Source organism: Ammospiza nelsoni, chromosome 1 (assembly GCF_027579445.1).
Source record: "Ammospiza nelsoni isolate bAmmNel1 chromosome 1, bAmmNel1.pri, whole genome shotgun sequence".
Lineage (NCBI taxonomy): Eukaryota > Metazoa > Chordata > Aves > Passeriformes > Passerellidae > Ammospiza > Ammospiza nelsoni.
This window is the reverse complement of record NC_080633.1, coordinates 106,895,727-106,916,595: the sequence shown is the minus strand read 5'-3', so window position 1 is coordinate 106,916,595 and position 20,869 is coordinate 106,895,727. Positions and strand designations below refer to the sequence as shown.

The 20,869-nt window shown below is 42.6% G+C and overlaps 1 protein-coding gene across 2 annotated transcripts in view; it reads right to left on the bottom strand.

Moving 5' to 3' along the window:
• Positions 1 to 20,869, bottom strand: part of CABLES1 (Cdk5 and Abl enzyme substrate 1) — a 67,819-nt gene that overhangs the window by 31,204 nt on the left and 15,746 nt on the right. For both annotated transcript variants that reach the window (XM_059482185.1, XM_059482193.1), the window contains exons 2-3: positions 4,049 to 4,120; positions 1,735 to 1,827 (exon numbers count right to left, since the gene is read on the bottom strand). In XM_059482185.1, coding sequence (XP_059338168.1) covers positions 1,735 to 1,827; positions 4,049 to 4,120 — 165 coding nt within the window. The remainder of the gene's footprint in view (positions 1 to 1,734; positions 1,828 to 4,048; positions 4,121 to 20,869) is intronic.

The following is a 20,869-nucleotide window of genomic DNA, read 5'->3' as shown; positions in this document are numbered from 1 at the left end:
GTGTGTCTCTCATTCTTATTGTATTTGTATTCTAGATAAAGAGATCTTTGTTATGATTGTGGAAATATTCTGGAAAGCTGTGTCTGCTGATAAAGATAAGAAGCCAGTTGAATAACAGAAGCTTTCTCACAGCTTTCTTAGCAAGAAAAATATTCAGTTACATTGTCAGACATAATGACTGATCTTTGAATTAAGGTAAAATGTTGCATATATGCTACAAATACTTCTTTGCAAAACATTGAGAAAGAAGTTTACAAATCAAATGTTTATTCATTCTTTTGCAGGTATTATTTCTATCAAGTTCATGCCTAGATTTTATGTACACATCTCAGAAATTTTTCTCTGTGGAATTTGCATAATACCTCGTAAGTATATTTTGCTGTAAGAAATTCCCAGAGCATATATCTACTTATGCTCAAAATGGACTAAAATTAAAGGGTTGCTTTGCAGTGTTTGATTCCACATGTGTTTCTTATAAAGACAATAATCAGCAGCTAGTCAGACAATAGTCAACAGTTCAATAGTTCTGCATGTGTCTGTTTGATACTAAAGCTGGGTCTAAAAGCCGTTTCTAAAATCCCTCAGGGCCACCTTGCACGACATTCATATTGATTACTACCTTTCACTGCATTCAATCATATGTGTGAGAATAACAGTGAAGAAAATTTTTCTTGAGCCAATTAACACCTATCAGAACTCAATTCATAAAACCTGTGACTCAATGCAATGTTAGAATTTCTACTGACATTGTTCCATATTTGATGGAAATCAAAGGCTACAGGCACAAATCAGTCCAACAGAGCATACATGGTTCTCAGCCATGGTTCTCAGTTTTATGAGAACAGGCACGTGCAAGGGTCAACTCTCACTGGGGTAGTTTAGTCTACATGCAACCTATTCAGGTGGTCTAGTTCAAAACTACTCAGATTTGGAAGAACAAGAGTAAAAAAAAATCATGAAGCACAGGGAGAAATTGTCATTGGAAAAATCAGAGAAGACAGCTATGTTCTTTATAAGCAGGGAGGAGCCAGTTTCACTTCTGAGCTGGATGACACCACAGCAGAGAACCCTTTTTGCTGATGGATACACCTTCAGCTAAGGGAATAGGCCTTTGCAGTAAGCCAGGTCTCAGCCAATGGCTGCTGCACAGGTCCCACCAGTGCCTGTGGCTGTAAGCTGGGCACATCCCAGCTCAGGGTGTGCTGCATATACAGGCACACCTCTCACACATCCCCTGGAAGCCTCTCTGCCTACATCTGCCATGGAAACTAGGATCCCATGCCTCATCTTGCCACAACCATCCTGGGCTGTGCATTTACCAGCAAGCTGTGTCCACTAAGAGATGTTGGCAGTATCCTTGAACCATTGCTAAACTTGGTCCAGGCAGGTTCAGCTGTGTGCCCCTCTCATACTTAGAACCTGACAGCATCCTTGAAGAAACACAACCAGATTATGCCTCATTTGCTCCGACATCATCACAGATTTTCCTTTTTTGCAGGTTATTTGCATTTTGGAGACACAGGTCTTAAAATCTGCGGGCTAGCACTTCCATTGGCACGTACTTCCCTGGGGGATGGAGCATGCACTGCAGCCTGCACCCTCAGGGATTTCCTGGCAAGGACCATTGGGTGGTGAGTGGCGATGGCTGTGCTGCTGCAGGGGGATGCTGATCCTGCCCCTTCCCTCACACCCCAGGGGTTGCCTCTGCAGAAGCAGCCCCTGCATGCACAGTACCTGCCGTTTCTGGTATCGTGCTGCCGCATGTTCTTGATAAAATGAACCTTCTTAAAGTTCTTTGGTCTGGGTGATCCTGAGAGTGTCCGACATCTGAAAAATAAATCAGTTGCAAGGGAGGGGAGGGAGAAGAAGAAAAAAAAGTTTTCAGTTCCCTGCTGTACCGCCAAGAAGCCTACACAAAAGCAGGAAGGAAAGACGAGACAAATGATTCAAGTCACCCTGTGTTAGGAATCAGCAAGAACAATAAAGACAATAAGTCTGGAAACACGACAGCTCAAACAAAAAAAAAATTTAAAGTAATAATGAGAAAAGGCACCATCCCCCTCCCTTCATGCCAAAAAAAATTCATAAAATAATCTCAGCAAAGTAAAACTTCCTGTAATCTGCCATGACAGCTAAGCCCAAGCTTTCAGAAGAAAAAAAAAAATTAAACCAAACCAAAACCTAGTAAATATGCAATTTTCCCCGCTCACACCAACACCCACGCTTTTTGCATGCTCGTCAGCTATTGATAAAGGAGCCATTTGGGAAGTTCTTTCTTATTTTAATTTTAGAAAGATTAAAAATCTCCTATTTGCAAAGATAATTCCTATTTGATTTTAACTCTAAATATTACTTTTCACATTCCTGATAGTACACAAAACAAGTGAAAACAAAATAAACTACCCCAGGAAAAAAAATAATCGTTCTTCAAAACATTAAGCCTTAAATCTATTTTACATCTGAATGGGCTTTATAAATTGCAGTTACAGATAGAAATTGCCAGAGGGAGGAGAGATGAGACAAACAGCAATATCCTCCCCCTGCCTTCCACCCTTGCTCCTTCTAATCAGCTGAAAGCACAGCGCATGTGAAAGCGTTCTCTGTCTCATCTCAGGCCTGTTTTGGTGCAGGGCGAGGCAGAGCTCCCTCGCAGGCACTGGAGATGAGTCCTGTGCTCCCAGCACAGCCAGGGCTGCACCGTGGCTGCTGCATCCTCTGTGGCACCCACGGGACCAGCATCCTCTGCTGGCGCATGGTGAGCTTCCCTAACCTCTCTTTTCCATCCTCTCCCTGCACAGGCAGAGTTCAGCAGCTCCATGAGGTCATTATCTTGGACTGAAACCACAGACCACTGTGCCAGTCCCTACCACTTGTACCATCGCGCTGCACGGGCACACCCCAAGAGGGGCACCCCATCAATTTCCGCCTTCCTCCTGCTAGTAAAGGCTTTGAGATTCCCTCACCCTCTGATTGCAATTAGCCTTGTTAGATTCTTCACAAGAAAATGGCACCAAGAGAGACATTCTACCACCAATTCTGCAAATTAGCAAGCAAAAATACTGCCTGGCAAACCATACTTTGTTTATATCTTTTACCAATTATACATGTTTGAATCACTTATGGGAACACTTCATAACATGCAACAGTGAGCTTTGTAAAAATAATCAAGCTTTGGTAATAAGCCAATTGGTACAGCCTCTGCTATTCTTTGCTTTGAGGTAAGGAGAGACAGCCAATCTGCATGCGGATAAACAAGGCTGCAGGCTAAACACCAATATAAACCAGCTGAATTACAGGTCCTAAGATAAAGAGGCAGTCAAACTTGGGCTGCTGTCTTGCGGAACAGCTGACCTGGAAGCATTCCATGCACTGGTCAGATTACTAACCAGCCACTTTCTGACCTGTTAAGCAGTTGTTCCATTTTCCATCACCCCAGAGGATTGCCTAGAGACTAATTGCTGTGGTCCCCAGAGGAGGAAGCTGTGGTCTCCCAGAAGCACAGATCAAACCACACTGAAGCGGCCAATATAACAAGGATGGGAGCAGTTTTATTAGTGGGGTAGCAGTCACAAACCTACCAGCCAACACACAGCAATGCTGGTAACCAAAAGATAAGCTTGCATGTGCTGAGAGACTAGACTAAAACTTCATTAAAAATACTAGCCTTCAAAAACTTACTTGTATTTAAACTGGTATTTAACCATCTGAACATACTTTTAAAATGTACAACAGATGTTAGGGTACTACTGACTAGGGGCTAGTCATTCATATTGGTAAAAACGAAACTTTTCTATTAGTCAAATCTGGCATTTTAATTCCTGACATTTCATCTAAATACTGCCTTTTTGTTTAATGACCTAAAGCCAGGGAATGTGCAATTCATATCAGCCACCACCTCGCAGGGCATGTGAAGTTTCAACACTTTTACTCACTATGAAGGATATCTTAATGTGAAGACCCAGCTAGTTTTCAACATGAGGAGGGAGAGCAAGCCTGCCATGCATGTGCTTTAGAGACAAGAAGCCAGAGAGAGAGTAAATAAAATGACCTCCGCAGTGGGGCGTTTTCCTCGATGTCCTCCAGAGTCTCCAGAGAAGATCGCTGGGAGATCAGCCGACGTCTGCAGAGAAAGCAGAACACAAAACATCACTGCTGATTAGAAGGCACAAAGAAGTCCTCAGAGCTGTTACTGAGTAAAGATCACAAACTGCCCTTCACTAGCCAAGCCACGCCTTTGGATATTAATAAATTTTGTTCCGTTCTGCTTATCTTAATCTGTTTGATTCCACCCAGAAGCAAACTTACTCCATACAAGCTGCTACAGCACAGCAGAAGCTTCAGCTTTGCAACAGCTCCTCCTCAGTTTATGCTCCCTTTTCTTTAAGGGTTTAACACCCATCTAACACAGTCCCACATATGCTGCAGTACAGCTGGCAATGTTATAAGTATAGAGCTCTGACAAAATAATGCAGACGTAGATCCACAGAGACTGCCTGTCCTTCACACTGCCACAGGGGCACTTCTCTTTGCCCCTTGCACTTTCTACCAAGCAAGTGCCACTTGTTTCTCCATGATGTCCATCTCATCACTCCTGTGAGGAGTGTCTGAAGTGAGATGAAAGATGATAGTGCCAGTGACACTGGTTATAAAGCAGCAGTTTAAACAAAAGCTCTGACCATCCCCATGAGCAGCACAGGTGAGCTAAGCTCTGTTTTAAACCATTTTCCTAGGTCTGAGTCACATCCTTCCTCCACCTTCAAAGAAATAATTATGGAAATCTTAGCATTACGGGTTTTCTGGCTGTTCTAGCAAGCAGGGAAGATGCCCCAGAGTACAGTCTTTGTTTCAGCAGCCATTGCTGCTGCACAACCTCCAAACACCCCGACAGCAGCACAAAACAAGAACTGCACCCAACCCTCCACGAAACTACAGTAAATACCATAAATGAATGTGTAAGACACAGCCCACCCTCAGGCACACAAAGAGAAATTAAGCTGGCAATCATGGAAGCTACTCCGTCGTCGATGGGCGTCAAAGCAGCTGCAGCAGCCAGCAGAGCCGTGGCACTGTGCCCCTGCACCCAGCTGTCAGGAGCTGTGCCAGCACCCTTCCATCCCCAGGGCCATGGCTGAGGCACACAGCACCTTCCAGTGACTTCATGGGTATGAATGACAAAAGTCTGCAAAGACTATTACTGCTTCTTGCCCAATTCCCACTGAGCTGCCTTACTCCCTTTCATCGGCAAGCAAAGAGTTTAAAGAATGTCATGAGCACTCCTATATGCCATTATGCACTCCTATGTGCTCATTAATTTATTTCTGGGCTGCATTTTCACAATAAATTGTTTTTTCTGTTGCCAGTGTAAGCAGTTGCTAATCCTTCCTGCAATTCCCTTACCCCTCCAGTTGTGCTGCTACAACTGCTCCTGCAGCCATGCTGCAAATCTGATTACCAAAATGTTTTTCAGTTCAAAATAACCCTGAGGTTCAGTGATTCCATTTGTTATTAATTCAAACACCAAATTTCCATCCCTAACCCAGAGACAACACATTTCAGGACAATTTGAATGAGCATGCAGCTTCTGTCCTTAGAAAATCACAGAAAACCCCTCAAACAATTTATAGATCAACTAAGTGTGAAGCATAATCCTCTTAGGAAAAATATGCAAACCTAAATCCCCTCAGGCTTTGTCTAAACTAGGATTTTAGAAGACCTGGTGCAAGATAGGATACACCTTCAAAATGCTAAAAAAAAGAGTCTGCATTTCAGGATGTGTTGGCATAGACAAAGGAGAAGAGACCAAACACCTGTCTCCTGCACCCATGGGTGCTCCCACAGCTCCATCCATAATCACAGAGGATACAGGAATGCTTTTATTGGGAGAAATTCAGATCAGGAGGAGCTCCTCCTACTTTTTCAGTTTCACTGATCCATAAGCAAAAGCTGGAAGTTTCAAGTAGTAGATGACGTGGCAGATGATAGCTGTTGGCTTTTTAATACCTCTTTACACATCATTAGCTTAATAATACAAATAATGGCATGCTCCCATCTTGTGGTGTTACAACACCAAAAGCATTCTTGGCATGTTGTTAGTCAAAGGGAGATAAACAATGGTACAACCTTACCACCTTCTTCATACTACATTTATCAAATTAGTCATGCTGTATCTCCTTTAGATGCCAGGTGCTAATACAGCATCAGGTGCGTATTCCAGCTGCCACTGAAGCCTTTTTCCAAGAGTCTCCTTGCCCAAAGGTATACACCATCCTCAGCTTCATTGCTGATAGTTTGTCAGACATGGGTTTGAAGATCCTACATCTGCATCTGTCATTAAGGCACATGCAGTGGGTGGCAGTGAATGGCAGGAGCACACACAAATGCATTTCACCAGCTGGTCACCCAGCTGCCTGCTGGGCTCCTCTGCCTTCCCTCACTGCTCTCAGCTTCTTAAACCCAGCACCAGGGATGCTGCCTCCTGGTTTTTGCTTGCTAACCTCAAACGCAGCATAGACTGGGTGGGAATCACTGCCACCCCTCTCAGCGTGAAGGACCTCACACCAATTTTCACCAGTACTGATTTTGCAGCGTTTTGGGTACCTTACATGGCAAGTGAATTGGCACAAAGGAGTGGGGGAAACTCTTTGTTCACCCCAACTTGGGAAAGGAGCGCTTATACCTGTGGTCCCTCTCAATTAGGGCATGAGACAAGCATAACTGGATAAAGCCATCCAGGAAGAAAGGAAGAAAACACACATAAAAGGTGTGCACTACACAGGTAGCAGTGAGAGCAAGGATATCCAGCCCAGCCCCTAACCCAGCTGAAAACTGCCACATCTTTCAGCTCTCCCCAGAATTATTAGTTTTAATCACTTCAACTCCCAGCACTGTCAAAGGAGCACCAGAGAGGTGGATTTGGAGCAACTCTGTTGAAATCAGTTCATACTGTACAGGAATCATATCCTCTTTTCACTGAAGAAGCTGAGCTGCAATGAAGGACGTACAATTATTCCACTTTATCTTAAATCTTTATTTCAAGGCTAATTAAGATGACCTAAATACCAGTATTTTATAAGCTTTCTACAGCTGGATATTATACTAGAAATGCCAACTAATGAACCTACCTGCTGTGAACAAAGTCACATCCTGTGCCACACACATGGGACAAAAAACATCTCTGGAAAAGGAAAGCTTTTGAAAGGATCTTCCAGGGAATACAAGAAAAATCAGTTTTCCACTGACTTCATTAAGAATTAATCACCTCAACTGGTGTTTAGTATTTAAATTAATCATCTTTCTCTCTTCAGGCAAGCAGCCAGGATTTGTCTATAGAACTCCTAAAAGAGTTATTTTTCAAAAATTGATTAGCATGGTATAGCAGCTGGTATATGTAGACACTTGCACTGAAATAACCCAAACTGTTTCATACCACACATCACCATCATTCTGATGTAAAGCTGTGTTGATACCTATATTGTGTTTAGAAATGCCCTATTTCAATAATAATTATGGGAAAAATCGTTGTACTGTGGAGGAAGAATATATGCAGAACAAAACAAAACAACACTGTGTGACTCACACAGGATTCAGGCTTTGGGGTAAGTCTCTAAGCAGATGCAACTTCAATACAAAATGCTTTAAAACTTTTGTAGACTAAATGTCAAACTAACACAAAAAATACAATTGACTTTAATAACCAAATTAAAGATGCTTCAACAAAAATGTTAATTTCTCCTAGTCCACAGAAAGCCTTAAAAACTTCCTCCTAGTTTATTGCTACATTCAAGGTATAGCAAACTCATCTTGCTCCCTACAGAAAAAGGCAGTTCAGTGCTGGAAAGATGATGATCCCCTCATTCTAATCATCAGCCCTTGCAGGACAATGGTCACAGTTTCATGCAACTTACAGACTTGTTTTGTTTAAAAACAAAATAATATCACTTTCCCTTCAACACCTACCTAAAACATTTTTCGTCTGTTTCCTTGCTTATGGTTCCCTGTGCATGTGCCCAAAAATAACCAGTACCCTGCAATCAAATTCCAAGCGCAGACTGAAGAAAAAAACATTTGAGAGAAACATTTGATGCCATAGTATTTTAAATGGCTATTTTCTAAGATACTCATGACTCTGCTTGCATACTGGATTTATTTTTGACCAGCTGTCTGAATCTCTGTGGAAGTTTCTTTAAAGCTAAAATGTTGTCTTCATTTCCCCTCTCCAAAGTCAGATTCATGTGTGACTCAGTTGCAAAAATTAAATAAAATACAAGGGGAAAAAAAAAAACAAACTAAATATAAGGAAAAATGAAATAAGGTAGGTCTGTAGCCAAAACAGCAAATAGCCAAAGCAAGTAGACTGCAAGTATATTCACCATAACCTCATCAATCCGTGGAATATTATCTTTGCTCTCAGCTGCCGCAAAATACTCAGTTCAGTTATGTTAAACACACAAAATCTTAAGCCACATAGACAGGAGGTGATAAAAAAAAGAAGGAGCTGCAATGAGAACACTGGATAAATTCATCCAGGAAGGAAGGAAGGAAGCAAATGATAATCCAAGAGATAAGGAAAAATAAATCCATGTGTAATGACTTTCTAGCACAGCTACAAAACCAGGAAAAAAAAGCTATATTTCAAATACAACTAATTTCTGTGAAAGTTGGGAGTCTAATTTCCCTCCTGCTTCTGTTAAAATCACAAACCTGTAACAGCTGAAGCCAGCAGTGTGGGTGCTGCTGGCTCCCAGAACAAAAAACACCCTTCAGGATAAGCTTCTTCACTTTGTCTGGAACACTGCATCCCTCCAGAGACGCAGTGACATGGGACACACAAGTGCCAGCCATCTGAATGCCTGCTGGCTGCATTAACACTGACGGGAGAGCTTGGGAGGACAGAGACATTTCCAGAGCTGAGGACTGTTGGCAGTCCCCACATCCACTGGGCTACCTCCTCCCTTCAGGTGGCCAGGCAAAATCATGGGGCAGAAACCTCTGGGCTATTCCCTTCTGATCACAGCTGTGTTTATACGAATGTGGCTTGGAAGCATCAGACAAGCACAGGACTGCTCGACACTTTGAAAATGTTGGATTCTTTATTTCCACAGTGCCTTCATCACAAAAGATGTGTCCTACACACAGAAACACTACCCTGGATAGGTGCAGAAGGGGAGTGGAAAGAAAGTAGCCATAAACTCACAGTGATTGGGAATGAGATCAGGATACCCGTAAGGATACCCAGGGCTTGCCTAGAGGTGCAAGTGAAGGGTCTCCCTCTGCATCCATCTAACTTCTGAAAGGTGCCAGCTCCAGACTCAGAGAGGTCTTGCTCAAAAGCCAACCTGTCCTCAGCAAGCACTCCCCCAGGAGCTACCAAAACATACTCTGGACCTGCAGTTCCCATAGATCAGTCCAGGCAGAACATCACCTTGATGCTCTGTGGGAACAGCAACACTAGTGCTGTTTTTTTCATTTGCGCTTCTTATTGTTTCTTCCAGTACCAAAATGGTTCGAACAGTAAAAGGAAGACAAGGAGAACATTCAGTGAGATCTAAGATCAGGCTTCCATGTAGTAGAATGGGAAAAAACCCAACTAAACAAAAACAAACAAAAAAACCCAACCAAACACTAAAAGTAAATAATATATGCAAATATATGTATGCTATATATTACAGCACTATGGCTACAAACATATCTTGCAGGCTTCTCTGAGTTGTAAGTCATCATTTGCCATTCTCTTCTCTAACTCCTTTGGAGTTGGGTATGAACAGAAGTGCAGCTGCTGGCTCTCTTGCCCCTCTGTGGCCAGGGGATAAGGTATAAGCAGAGCTGCCAGACACAGGCCATGCCCTGTCCCCTGCAGCTCCAGCCCCTTTGTCACTCCAGGGAAACTCAAATGCCACTTCTCTCCAAGTCCTCCCCAGCCAGCCAGCCGAACGCCTCTGCCCAAACTCCCCGGCTAAGCTGCAACAATTAATTCCCTCTTCTGAAATATTATACAAGACATCAGCTGTGAACGAATCCCCATTCACTTCCTGACCCCTGACTCCATGCCCCAGCATGAACCCAGATGAAAGACCCGCTAATGAGTCACCTCTCACCCTCCCTCTGAAGTTTTTACTGGGATTCTTATGTCCCAGCTCATTTTCTTCCTATCTTTTGCCAATATTACAGGAAGACAAACACAGGAAAAACAAACCCTGAGACTATTGAAAATTATTAAGGGAAATAGAATTTCCAGAAGCTACCCAAAGCGATATAAAGCCGTTTTTAATTGTGTGCTATCATAATTACACAGCAGAGCCATTATCTGCAAAGAACATCAAACTCCATTTAGGACTTCCACACTGTGCAGTGTATTGTCAAGGCTGCACACAATGGGAGTTAAAAGCAGCTGGCACATGCTGAAAATGGGTTATTTCGTTAATTCAGCAGCCCAACCCAAACACACAGAGAACATACCGAGAGCCCTCCATGTAGCTGTCACCTGTGTGCAGGCAGGATGCCAACACATGCTAAGACCACAGCTTTCTGCAGTGGGCTGTCCTGGAAGCAGAGATCCTGAGCTAGCAGGACTCTCAACAACCTGCTTTCCTGGGATATGCACTGCAAGGAGACAGACCTTCAAAACTAGTGATAATTAGGAGAATAATGCCATGCCAAATGTCTCCATCACCCTTTTGGGCATAAGGAGGAAGATGGATAGAAACAAAGAGATGACAGGAGAGTATGGCATGAACATGGCTCCATGCTACACCCTCCTCCTAAACCAAGGGTACCCCCTGCACTCACCTATATTTTAGTATTTCACCTATATTGTCATCCAACTCCTTCTCCAGGCCTCATTCTCCCACAATATCCAAGGCAGAAACTCTGAAATACAGCAGTACTTGAACTGCTGCCTCCTGACCTGTCTGCACATATCTCAACATGAAAAACACTTACACTGCCATCCCAGAGGTAGAATGTAAGTAAGAATTTATTAAGTAAGAATGAGGAAAGAGGTTAAGAAACAATGAAGAAAATAAACATGACAATTCCAAAATATCTCACCGACCTTTCACAATGCAACACAATGCTCTGTTCACATATTATTATGCAGTTTTACACACATGATCCTTCAAATAGCACACAAAATTCTAACACAGCCCTGTCCCAATGCCCCAGAGGGATCATCTGGGTCTAGTTAAATCAAATACAAAATCAAGATTACCAGCACTCCAAAAAGATAAGGAACTTTCACTACAAGTGCTGAGTAGCAAACACTTCACTGACAAAGCATTTGTAAAATGTGAATGGGTATGTTCAACTGTGCAGAAAAAACAGAAGGTATGGGAGAACAGGATTTTTGGACTTTTTTGGCTTTTTTAGCATCATGCACAGTTCAACTTGACACACTGTCAGTCTTTCTAGAAGACATGATTTCAACAAATCTCTAGTGCAACTCCCAGCGTTTATTCTAGGGAGAACAGAAGAGCAATCACCACATGTTGCTAACTCTGGGGAACACTTAATATTCACCTCCCCCAGTAGGATTCCCAGTCCTTCAAAGATGTATCTTGCTTGAAACCTACCATCATGGTTTAGTAGTGGATTTGGCAGTGCTTGCTAATGGTTGGACACAATGAACTTAAAGGTCAGTCTAAATGATTCCATGATTCAGTGATGCCATCTTCCCTCTGCAGGCAGCTGCCTCTGCAGCCAATCCTCATACTGTTGACTCTGCCCAAGCCATAATGAGGAGCTACAGCCACAATTCAGTGAGATTCATTTACACACAGCTCCCACAGATGCTGAAGCAACAAAAATCTACATCCTGTTACCTTTATCCAGTGATTTACAGATTCACTGTCTTCACTTTACTGACTCTGCAGCAGTGTGATACCTTCCAGAAGGCTTCTGTGCAGTGATTTATTCCGAGTGTGCCCCAACACTGCCATAGCTGTATTTTTCAGAACAACCATTACCTCATAACCTAACACATATTATCACAGTAAGACATCAATGGGCATCAGCTTAATTACAGACACTCAAAACTAGGGAAGAAGCAAACAACAAGATTAATCACCCAACCTTATGAAAACAAGAATGCTTGCCAAAGCAGATACAATAGCAGTGTAAAGAACATACAAACTGTCCATCTTTATGTCCTTTTGTGGCAGCAAAACCCACACCCTAAGAGCCTTCGTTGGATTAACATGAATCTAACACATTCTTCATGTATCATTTGTCCCTGACAAAACTCTGTGCACTGCAAAACAATAAATACTTTGTTCTGTTCAAAAGCAGTGTTTCCCCTTAAACACCACATCCCAGACAAATGAAGCATCAACTTTCAAACCAAGTATTTGAGAAAACCACAAACTGCCAGAGTGATCATTTCTTCTCTCTCTTTTGAGGTCCTTTGCTCAGCATGGCTTACACAATTGGCTCATTCCCAGTCTGAAGTTACACTCTCCTGGTACAGAACTCTAATAAAAATGTAAATGTTTCCAAGAACCAGTTTACTCCTCTGTGAACATTTAGTTCTGCAAGGTGAAAGACCACACACAGACTGAACACCGTGGTTCAGGCTATCACAGGTGCACAAAGACTAATCATGGTTTAAAAGGTGACATTTAAGAGATTGGATCTCCACAGGGAACCCTCACTTCCCCCTACTTTCAGTAAGGAAGTATGCAGGAATTCTCATAACACTGGCAACATTTGGTTGTGAGCTGTATCATTGCTCTCTTTGAAGGTACGGTAGGTTCAGTCCTCTGCAATAGAGAAGCTGGCCAAGAAGCCTCCCCACCTGTTTTCACAACAGAGAGTACCCAGCAGGCCCCCAATGAACAATTCATTGACTTGGCAAATGGAGCCTACATCTGCAGGCTGGGGACTGCCTTTCCCGGGATCAATACGCCCCCAAGAGCACACATGGCAATGGGCTGAGGCCAGAGGCCAGAAAGCACCCCCCAGCTCTCTGCTGAAAACAATCTTTGCAGGGCACCATCCCCACTCACTCAGGGAACACATGCTGCTCTGCCACCCCACAAACAGCTGCATGTGCAGACTTGAATGGTTTCCAAATTTATGGCCTTTTATTTTCCTATATTCCCCACATACTGCCACAGTGCTGGGTTATAAAATGTAATCGGAGCAATCTCCTACTTAGTAAATTATGTAATTACTGGAGAACTGAATTTTTGTGGGTGCCAGCAAGTTGGCTGGCGAGGAAATACTCAGCAATGAGATATCAGCTTTCAATCAGTTTTTGGGGGGAGAAAACACAAAAAAAACTTCAAGAAATTTGGACAATGCCCTTACAACATGCTTTAACTTTTGGTCAGGCAGTTGGACTAGATGATCCTTGCTGCCCCCTTCCAACTGCAATATTTTACTCTATTTTATTCTAAATGCAGATTCATTAACACATCAGAAGTGAAGAAAACTGCCAGAGCACTCTGTTAGACTGAGTCTACTGATACTTTATATTATCAGAATGGCAAAAGAGCATCTCATGGTGACAAACCTGGCCAACAACAGTTTAGGGGACTGATATTAGAATGCAGCACAAGATACAAATTTCACTTTTTCTGTTTCCCTGTCTTGGTTTCCTCATGCTGTGCCAGAAGGATCAGAGGCAGCAGCTCTGGCAGATGCAAGAGCAGGCAGCCACCTTAAAGCACCACTGATACCAAACAACCTCAGTGATGATTCCTGACTTATTCAGTGTCTTGCCAGCCCACTCAAAAGATCTGTTGCATCCATACTCTGCAAAGAGGAAGGGTAGAGGTTGGCTGACCAACCCCAATGTTCGCAGTGATCCACTTCAAATGTTCCTGAGCCCCCAGTTTGATCTAGTCTACAGAGCATATAAGCAAATAAATAGATAAAGCAACCATTAAAGCAAAATAGACAACAATTAACTGCAGTTACAAACCCATCTCCTGGTAGAGATGATTAATTGGAATGGAGTCACACCCTGACCTTACAGGAAGTCTGGAGGACCTGAGTTACCAACCTCTCCCTGTCACAAACAAACAACACAACATTTAAGCTATGATGAGTTTATATAACCTGTGCATTACTTCAGACATCTATACACTCAGGAAGTGGGGGCAAAAAGTCTAAAAATTACTGTAAGGTCCCAGGACAGGCAGTTTGATAGTGCATATCCCTCCTCCTCTTCTGAGGCTCAGGAGAGGCAGGGATGACTTCCATAATCCCACATTTGATGAAGGACATCCCCATGTCAATAGCTTTATAAAAAAGCATTCAGAAGGGCCTAAAGCACCATTCCACACATCAAATCTTCCCAGCAGTCAAAGCTGGCTGCCCAAGGTCTCTGTCTCCAAGTATCTGGGAAGCACAGGAGCAAATCACAGCACTACACCTGAAAAACACCTGCCAAGGGGCCCTGAGCTGATGTGGTGGTTGGTTCCTCCAAAGCTGAGGTGTGATCCACTGAGTTAGTCTGAACTAACCTAGTTTGAGTGATTTCCAGGGTCTGGAAGAGTAGTGCTGCGGCTGTAACTGTAGCCATGCTAAGCACAACCTTAGGCAGACCTTTGGATAGCAAATGCCATGACTGTAGAGGCAAAAACATATTTAATTCTTCCTTAGCGGAGACCCTTTTCTGTGTGTGTTTTTTCTTGTTGGTGTTTAATTTCTTTATATACATGCACTTTTAAAATGGCTTTAGGAAGAAAAACCACTAAGCCAATGCAGAAATGGATATATTTGATTTTTAAAGTCTCTGCCTAGCTATGTGGAACAAATCAATCACATTACCATTTCCCTGGGGTGAACAGGCAAACGGATAGAACCTATGCGGATGTCAGACTTTCACTTTTTCTGGTCTCCCCCTCCTCTTCTCTTCTCAAAATCTCTGCACTTCCATCAGCAGCCTTTAGAGACAAAGGGTCTGTGACTTTTTTTCCGAGTTGCATTATAGCCTAGTCCTCCCTCAGTCAGAGGACTTTTCTCGATAACATAAAACAAGGCACTTTGTCATCTGACTCAGTGGCAATTTCAAAGCTCTGCAATGAATTGCAATGAATTTGCAGCTCATTAGCAATGAATTAAGTTGATGAAAGGTCACAAGGAACCAAGGACAATTTTTACAAAGCATCTCCAGGCAGTTTTTCCAGACCATCAGCTCTCTTTTGCTAACCCAGGAACACATCTCACACTCTTTAAAAAGCCAACCGCCTGTTTCCCCATAAAAAATTCCCAAAGTATTGCCTAATGAAACACACAAAGAGTCCTTCTCATGCTATGGGAACACATTTCAGGATTCTGCTCACATGTTTTTTACTCAGGCATGCTTTGATGTAATAGCAGGGGAGAGAAATTTTGAAGGATTTACAGATTAATCAGCCAGAGCATGGATGTAGGTTAGGACTACAAGAACTGTGCTCCTCTGGGATATTATCTGCAGCTCGACTTACCCAAGATGAAATGAAACGTGCTTTGGGAATGCAAATGAAATCGGATGTCACAAAAAGTAATTCAATTTGCAGCAGTGGGGTTTTGAATTTGGTTAGTTACATACAAGACCTTTATTTAACTGTAAACCTGGTACTATACTTACTATGATTTCCAATTTGAAATTCATTTTACTGCTATTTTAAAAATCAGGCCTGATAACTACTAACAGATTTTTCAGGTCATGTCTCTACTATATGTATATATATGTCTATGCCACTGCACACTTATGGATGCTCTGTAACAGATCTGCACAACAGATCTGTGGGATCTCTCTCACATAAAAAAAAGGGTAAGACTTTCATTCATTTCACCACTGTGGAAGAGGTAAGTGGAGCAAGACAGCTAATTAGTCATTCTCCATTTCAATCCTCGATAACCACAAAGAGAGCTTGTTTTTTTACTGCAGGCATTGTCTTACATCAAACAATTTGTAGATAAGAAAAAGTAGTTCTCTTCCTGAAGGCACATACACAAGTATTTTGATAGAAAAGATGAAACAGCATTAGAAATTAACTGTAACACTTCTTCCCATCCCTAGCCACCAGAGTATGTCCACTAGGACACATTGCTAATATACAACTATATTATCCAGAGTGACAAATTTCGCACAGTCTGCTGTTTTGGTATTACAGAGCACAAGCCATTAATAGCTGACTGTCTCATTCAAATGAAACAAGACAATTATCAGCTGTAACTTACACAATCAATAACACTGCTGCCAGCATTTTCAGCAGAGATTTGATTCTTTTATAGCTCATTTGAAGTCTTTAGGGAACATGTCATTAGTACATCTGTCCTGCTGTAAACATAATTATCATGCTAAATTCCATTTATCATGCTGATCAGGAAGCTCTTTCTATCAGCCTTTCAGACTGGGAGCACTGATAAACAGGGAAGGGATGTGACTGCCCCAGCTATGAGGGAGTGTGCTCACTGCCAGGACCACTGCCCTTTCCAGCCCAGCCTGTGGGAATTTTCTGAATAAGCATGAGACTTGTACTGACCTCTGACTTTGGGGCATATCGTGTTTGAACTTGGGGAACATCCTACTGGACACTGCTTGCTTGTAGCATCAGTTGATTTTATGTTGTTCTGTAATTCCTTGCTCCTCTCCAAGACCACACTAGTAGGTGGTTCAGGCTTCTGGAGCTGCTGCACAGGGAGCAGGCAGCAATTGGAGTCACCATGACCATGGCACTTCATGAGCAGCATAAATCAAGTCATGTCACAGACAATAGGCAACATCTGCTTCAACAGAGCATCACTTCTAAAACAAAACTGGGCTGGGGCCAGGTGTAAACAAACATCAGCTAAACACATGTCAACAAACACAGTGCTGAATTTCAGCTAAAATGGGTATGAGGCTTTAGGAAGTGAATACCATCAAGACTTATCAAACTCTTATCAAACCTTACATGCAGAACAGTCCACAACTGCAGGCTTGATGTGCAGAGAAACTGTCTTCATGGACAACTTAACCCCTGGAGACCTGCAGAATATCCTGACATCAGAGTAAGATTAAGCAAAGTAAAGGTCAGCCCCTGCAAAGACCTCCTGCAAACTACAGCTTCAGATTGGTTTAAAACAGCCTCATTTATACTAATAAGCTGATGTTGTGACTAAAAGGCACCGTGCTGCTTCAGCCATCTACCACCCCCTACATCACACCAGCAGAAGGTCTCCTGCAGCCAGCCAGGTAAGGGAAGCACACAAACAATTAGTGATCAGCTTCTCTTGGGTTTTGTGAGGGAGGAAAAGATCTGCTGTGCTCAATGGGGTCAGCACAAAACAGTCCCCACATCACAGGAAGTGCTTAACTGTTCCTGAATCCCAGGAGGTTCTCCTGTAGCTGCTGGCTGTGCTCACACCTTCCTCCACTGCACCTCCTTCAACCCAGCCATGAGCAGCATCTACAGCAGCCACAGGGAATAGGCTGGGCTGCTTCAAGATCAACAGACAGAGATGCCAAACAGGCCTGTGGCTAATATTGGTCACATCCAGTCTTTGAACCAATTTTTTCCCATAGGTTGAAATAATAATTTTTCTCCCAGTGTTTAAAAACTGCCTGACAGGATGTAAGGGACCTGAGGGTGCCCCGAGGCTGATAGAATCATACTGCTGCAGCACAGGGCAAAGGAGGAGGAGACCAACTCCTGAGGATATCAGAAAGCAAATGTTTCAAAGAGAAATTATTTGACTGCTGATAAATATGTGATAAAGTTATGGGATTTTTTTAAATGTGGGAGAAATTCATAAATCTAACTCAAGAAAACTGCCATTGCAAGCTGACATTGGTACATGCAGAAGAGCTCATGACCACAAACTCCTAAGTTAATCTATTGAGCCATTATGGATTGTATTTTAGGCAACTCATTCTGATGTTTCATTTAATTGTATTAAGACAGAGTGACTGTGAGAAATGAGTAGCACAGTGGTTACATCAATTACTCTCTTTAAATTCAAGAATCATGCATATCCAGATTGCTTAATTTCTCCCATACATCTGCATTTGCATATCTTTCTTCTCTGAAGAGCTTTCAAAAGCTCAAGTTTTAATCAGAGGACTATTTTTGATCCTAATTTTCCAAGCTGCAGTAAAGCTGCTTCATGACCTAATCTGATGGCAAATGTACCATCATTATACAGTGGTTTCTAGCAAGTTGTACAATAACTAGTCATAATGTTTCTTATTTTTAATCACTGTTACACCAGGTGCCTTGTGTCTAATTAGAGCTATCGATCTGCAGACACTGCTTTAACTCAGACTGGCAGATGACTTGTTGGAGCAAGTGCAGCCTGGGGTGAATAAAATACCCTGCAGGGCAGTGTCTGCACAGCAGCCCCCTGAGACACATCCCAGCACACCAAAGCTGTGAGCCAAGGCAGCCCTGCCTCCTTGTGCACCCAGCTCCCACTTTCTGCTTTTATTTTTGACACTATTCACAGCAAAAAATCATCAAAATTCACATCAAAAAATCTCCTATTTCATGGGGAACAGAGCATTTTGATTTGCCCAAAGCCAATGTTTTATTAGATTTTATTTTCTTTTTATATACACTTTCATCTATGATATCTATGATACAAAAGATACATACTCAGGAAAACAAAAGAATGTTTCCCACTATTTGAGCATGCCTCCTTTCTGAAGAATTTTGCTTCCTGAAAAAAAGTTCACAGAGTTTCCTCTGGTTTGGCTTAACAGCTTTAAAAGCTGTGCTTCCAAACAGACAGAAAATCTGGCTTACCCACAGCTTCCTCCCCCTGCTCCACATTTAACAGGTCGCTGTTGTGGCCACAAGAAAGACAGCGGCCGCTGCTAAAACTTTAATCTCCCTCAAAAGTCGTAATCTTTATATAGCAAATATAATGAGCTTTCTCAGTGACATATTTCAACAATTTTTAACAGGATTGCATAAGCAAAGTTATGTTTAAATCCACTGAAAATGCAACCCAATTCTCCTCAGTCTGCTCTGGTGATAATTAATGACAGATTTCATTAATATTCACTTATCCAATTTTTTTCTTGTAGGATTGTGTCCTGCTAACACAAGGACAGCAGAGAAGAATTGTCTTCTATTAAAGCAGCTCTGTTAGGCATCACAGATAACATATGAAGCATGGCCATGCTGTTCTCTATCCTCTATTACCCCTCAATTTTATTCCCTAGAAATCGTTTCAGCTGCTAGTTCCAAGCTGTAACTAGAGAAGGAGCAGGAGGTATTCTGCTACTGCTGTCCTCCAGTGGAGGACAGAAAAGGAACAAAAAAGTTTCAAATTATTTTGCAAAGTAATCAAACACTTGGAGGTGGCAAGGTTTCACCAGGGAACACCAAATTATCTATCCTATTCTTAAAGAGGAACAGTCAAGAGACACTTTGTGTCAATGAAATTTCAGTTTCCCACGGCAGCACAAGGATGACACCACAACTGCCACCGCTCTGGGGCAGGCTTCAGGAACGGTGTCCCCAGCTCTGCACTTAATGCAAATGTAGGAAAAATCACATGAAGCCATATCCCCCAACCACTCTCACAATCCACATCTCACCACAGAAGTCTTGAGCCCAAATCTCTGCAGCATTCTGAGATCCTCCCAGCTATGAGGGAGGACAGGGAAGTGAAGAGGAAAGTGGAAGGAAGAAGGAAACAGCTGCTTCCCCTTCCCAACCTGGTATTTCTTCTGAAAGCTTTGATCTCCACTTTATACATAGAATGTAACAGGAGATACTTTCTTTTCCTCTGTCCTGTAAAATGATGGACAAAAAAGCCTTATCCTCCTTTACCCTTTTAAATCATCTACCCTGTCCCTGCCAGTTTTGCTGGGGAGCTGAACCAGCATCTTTTGCTGGGCTGCAGAATCCTGTGCAAAAACAACTGTCACTCCCAGCATTTAGTTTTAATTCCCATTTGAAGTCCAGTGAACTACTCCAGAGCATAACAAAAAGTCCATTAAACTTTCCACAGAAACAAGTCTTAAATTTTAAAAATACTTATCTTCATCTCAAAGATGCTCACTCTAACTTCTGACTCCATGGACAAATGATTTGACAGACCATACATACATAAAAAATCAGAAACTGAAAGGAAATTCAGTAATACCAAGCTCCCAAGCTATGGACTGGGAAGCTGGCCATGGAATTGCCTAAGTTCATGAATATTCAGGAGGCTATACGACTTTATTCCGATTCACAGATTACAGCAACAACTAGAGAGAAATTCTTATAAATAAGGCTCACAAGTTCAAGGGGCAGCTGTTTGTCCCAGCCTGACAAAACATGCTGGGACAACCCTGCAGTGCCACTGCTCAGTTTTCAAGGTACTTTCACTATTGTCAGTGAATGTATTATTGTCAAAGACTGTTCAACCACACCCAGGCATTTTAATCAGACACCATATGCAGCAGGGTTCATACCCCAAAGCCAGGACTGTCAGCCCCACAGCCCCCACAAAGCAGCAGCTGCTGCTGGGACAAGTTTCAGCAAGAGCAGGCGGTGAGCTACTCACAGGCACTGCTGCAGGTATGACCACAGAACAGGTAACTCTGAAAAAGCTCCAAGCTGGATCTGAACATCTCCATCCAGCAGGAGATGACACCCCATCTCACTACAGGCTGACAACCTGTTGGGGATTTGGTCTGCCCCAGAACAGCTGGCTGGTTCTGTTGTGACAGGCAATGGTGGCCCTGGGTCACATCCAGAAGAACGTGGTTTTGAAAGAGGAGGTAATTGCCTTGCTGAAAAAGAAAAGTAATAATAAAAAAGAAATAAAATCAGAAGTCCCTCCTGATGGACTTCAGTATCACAAGTTTCTGAGAGAAGAGAACAAAAGCTGTCCACACACCCAGGCCATAACCTCAAATACCACTGTGTGGGTGGGTGGAAGATGCAAGAACAGAGTCAAGCAG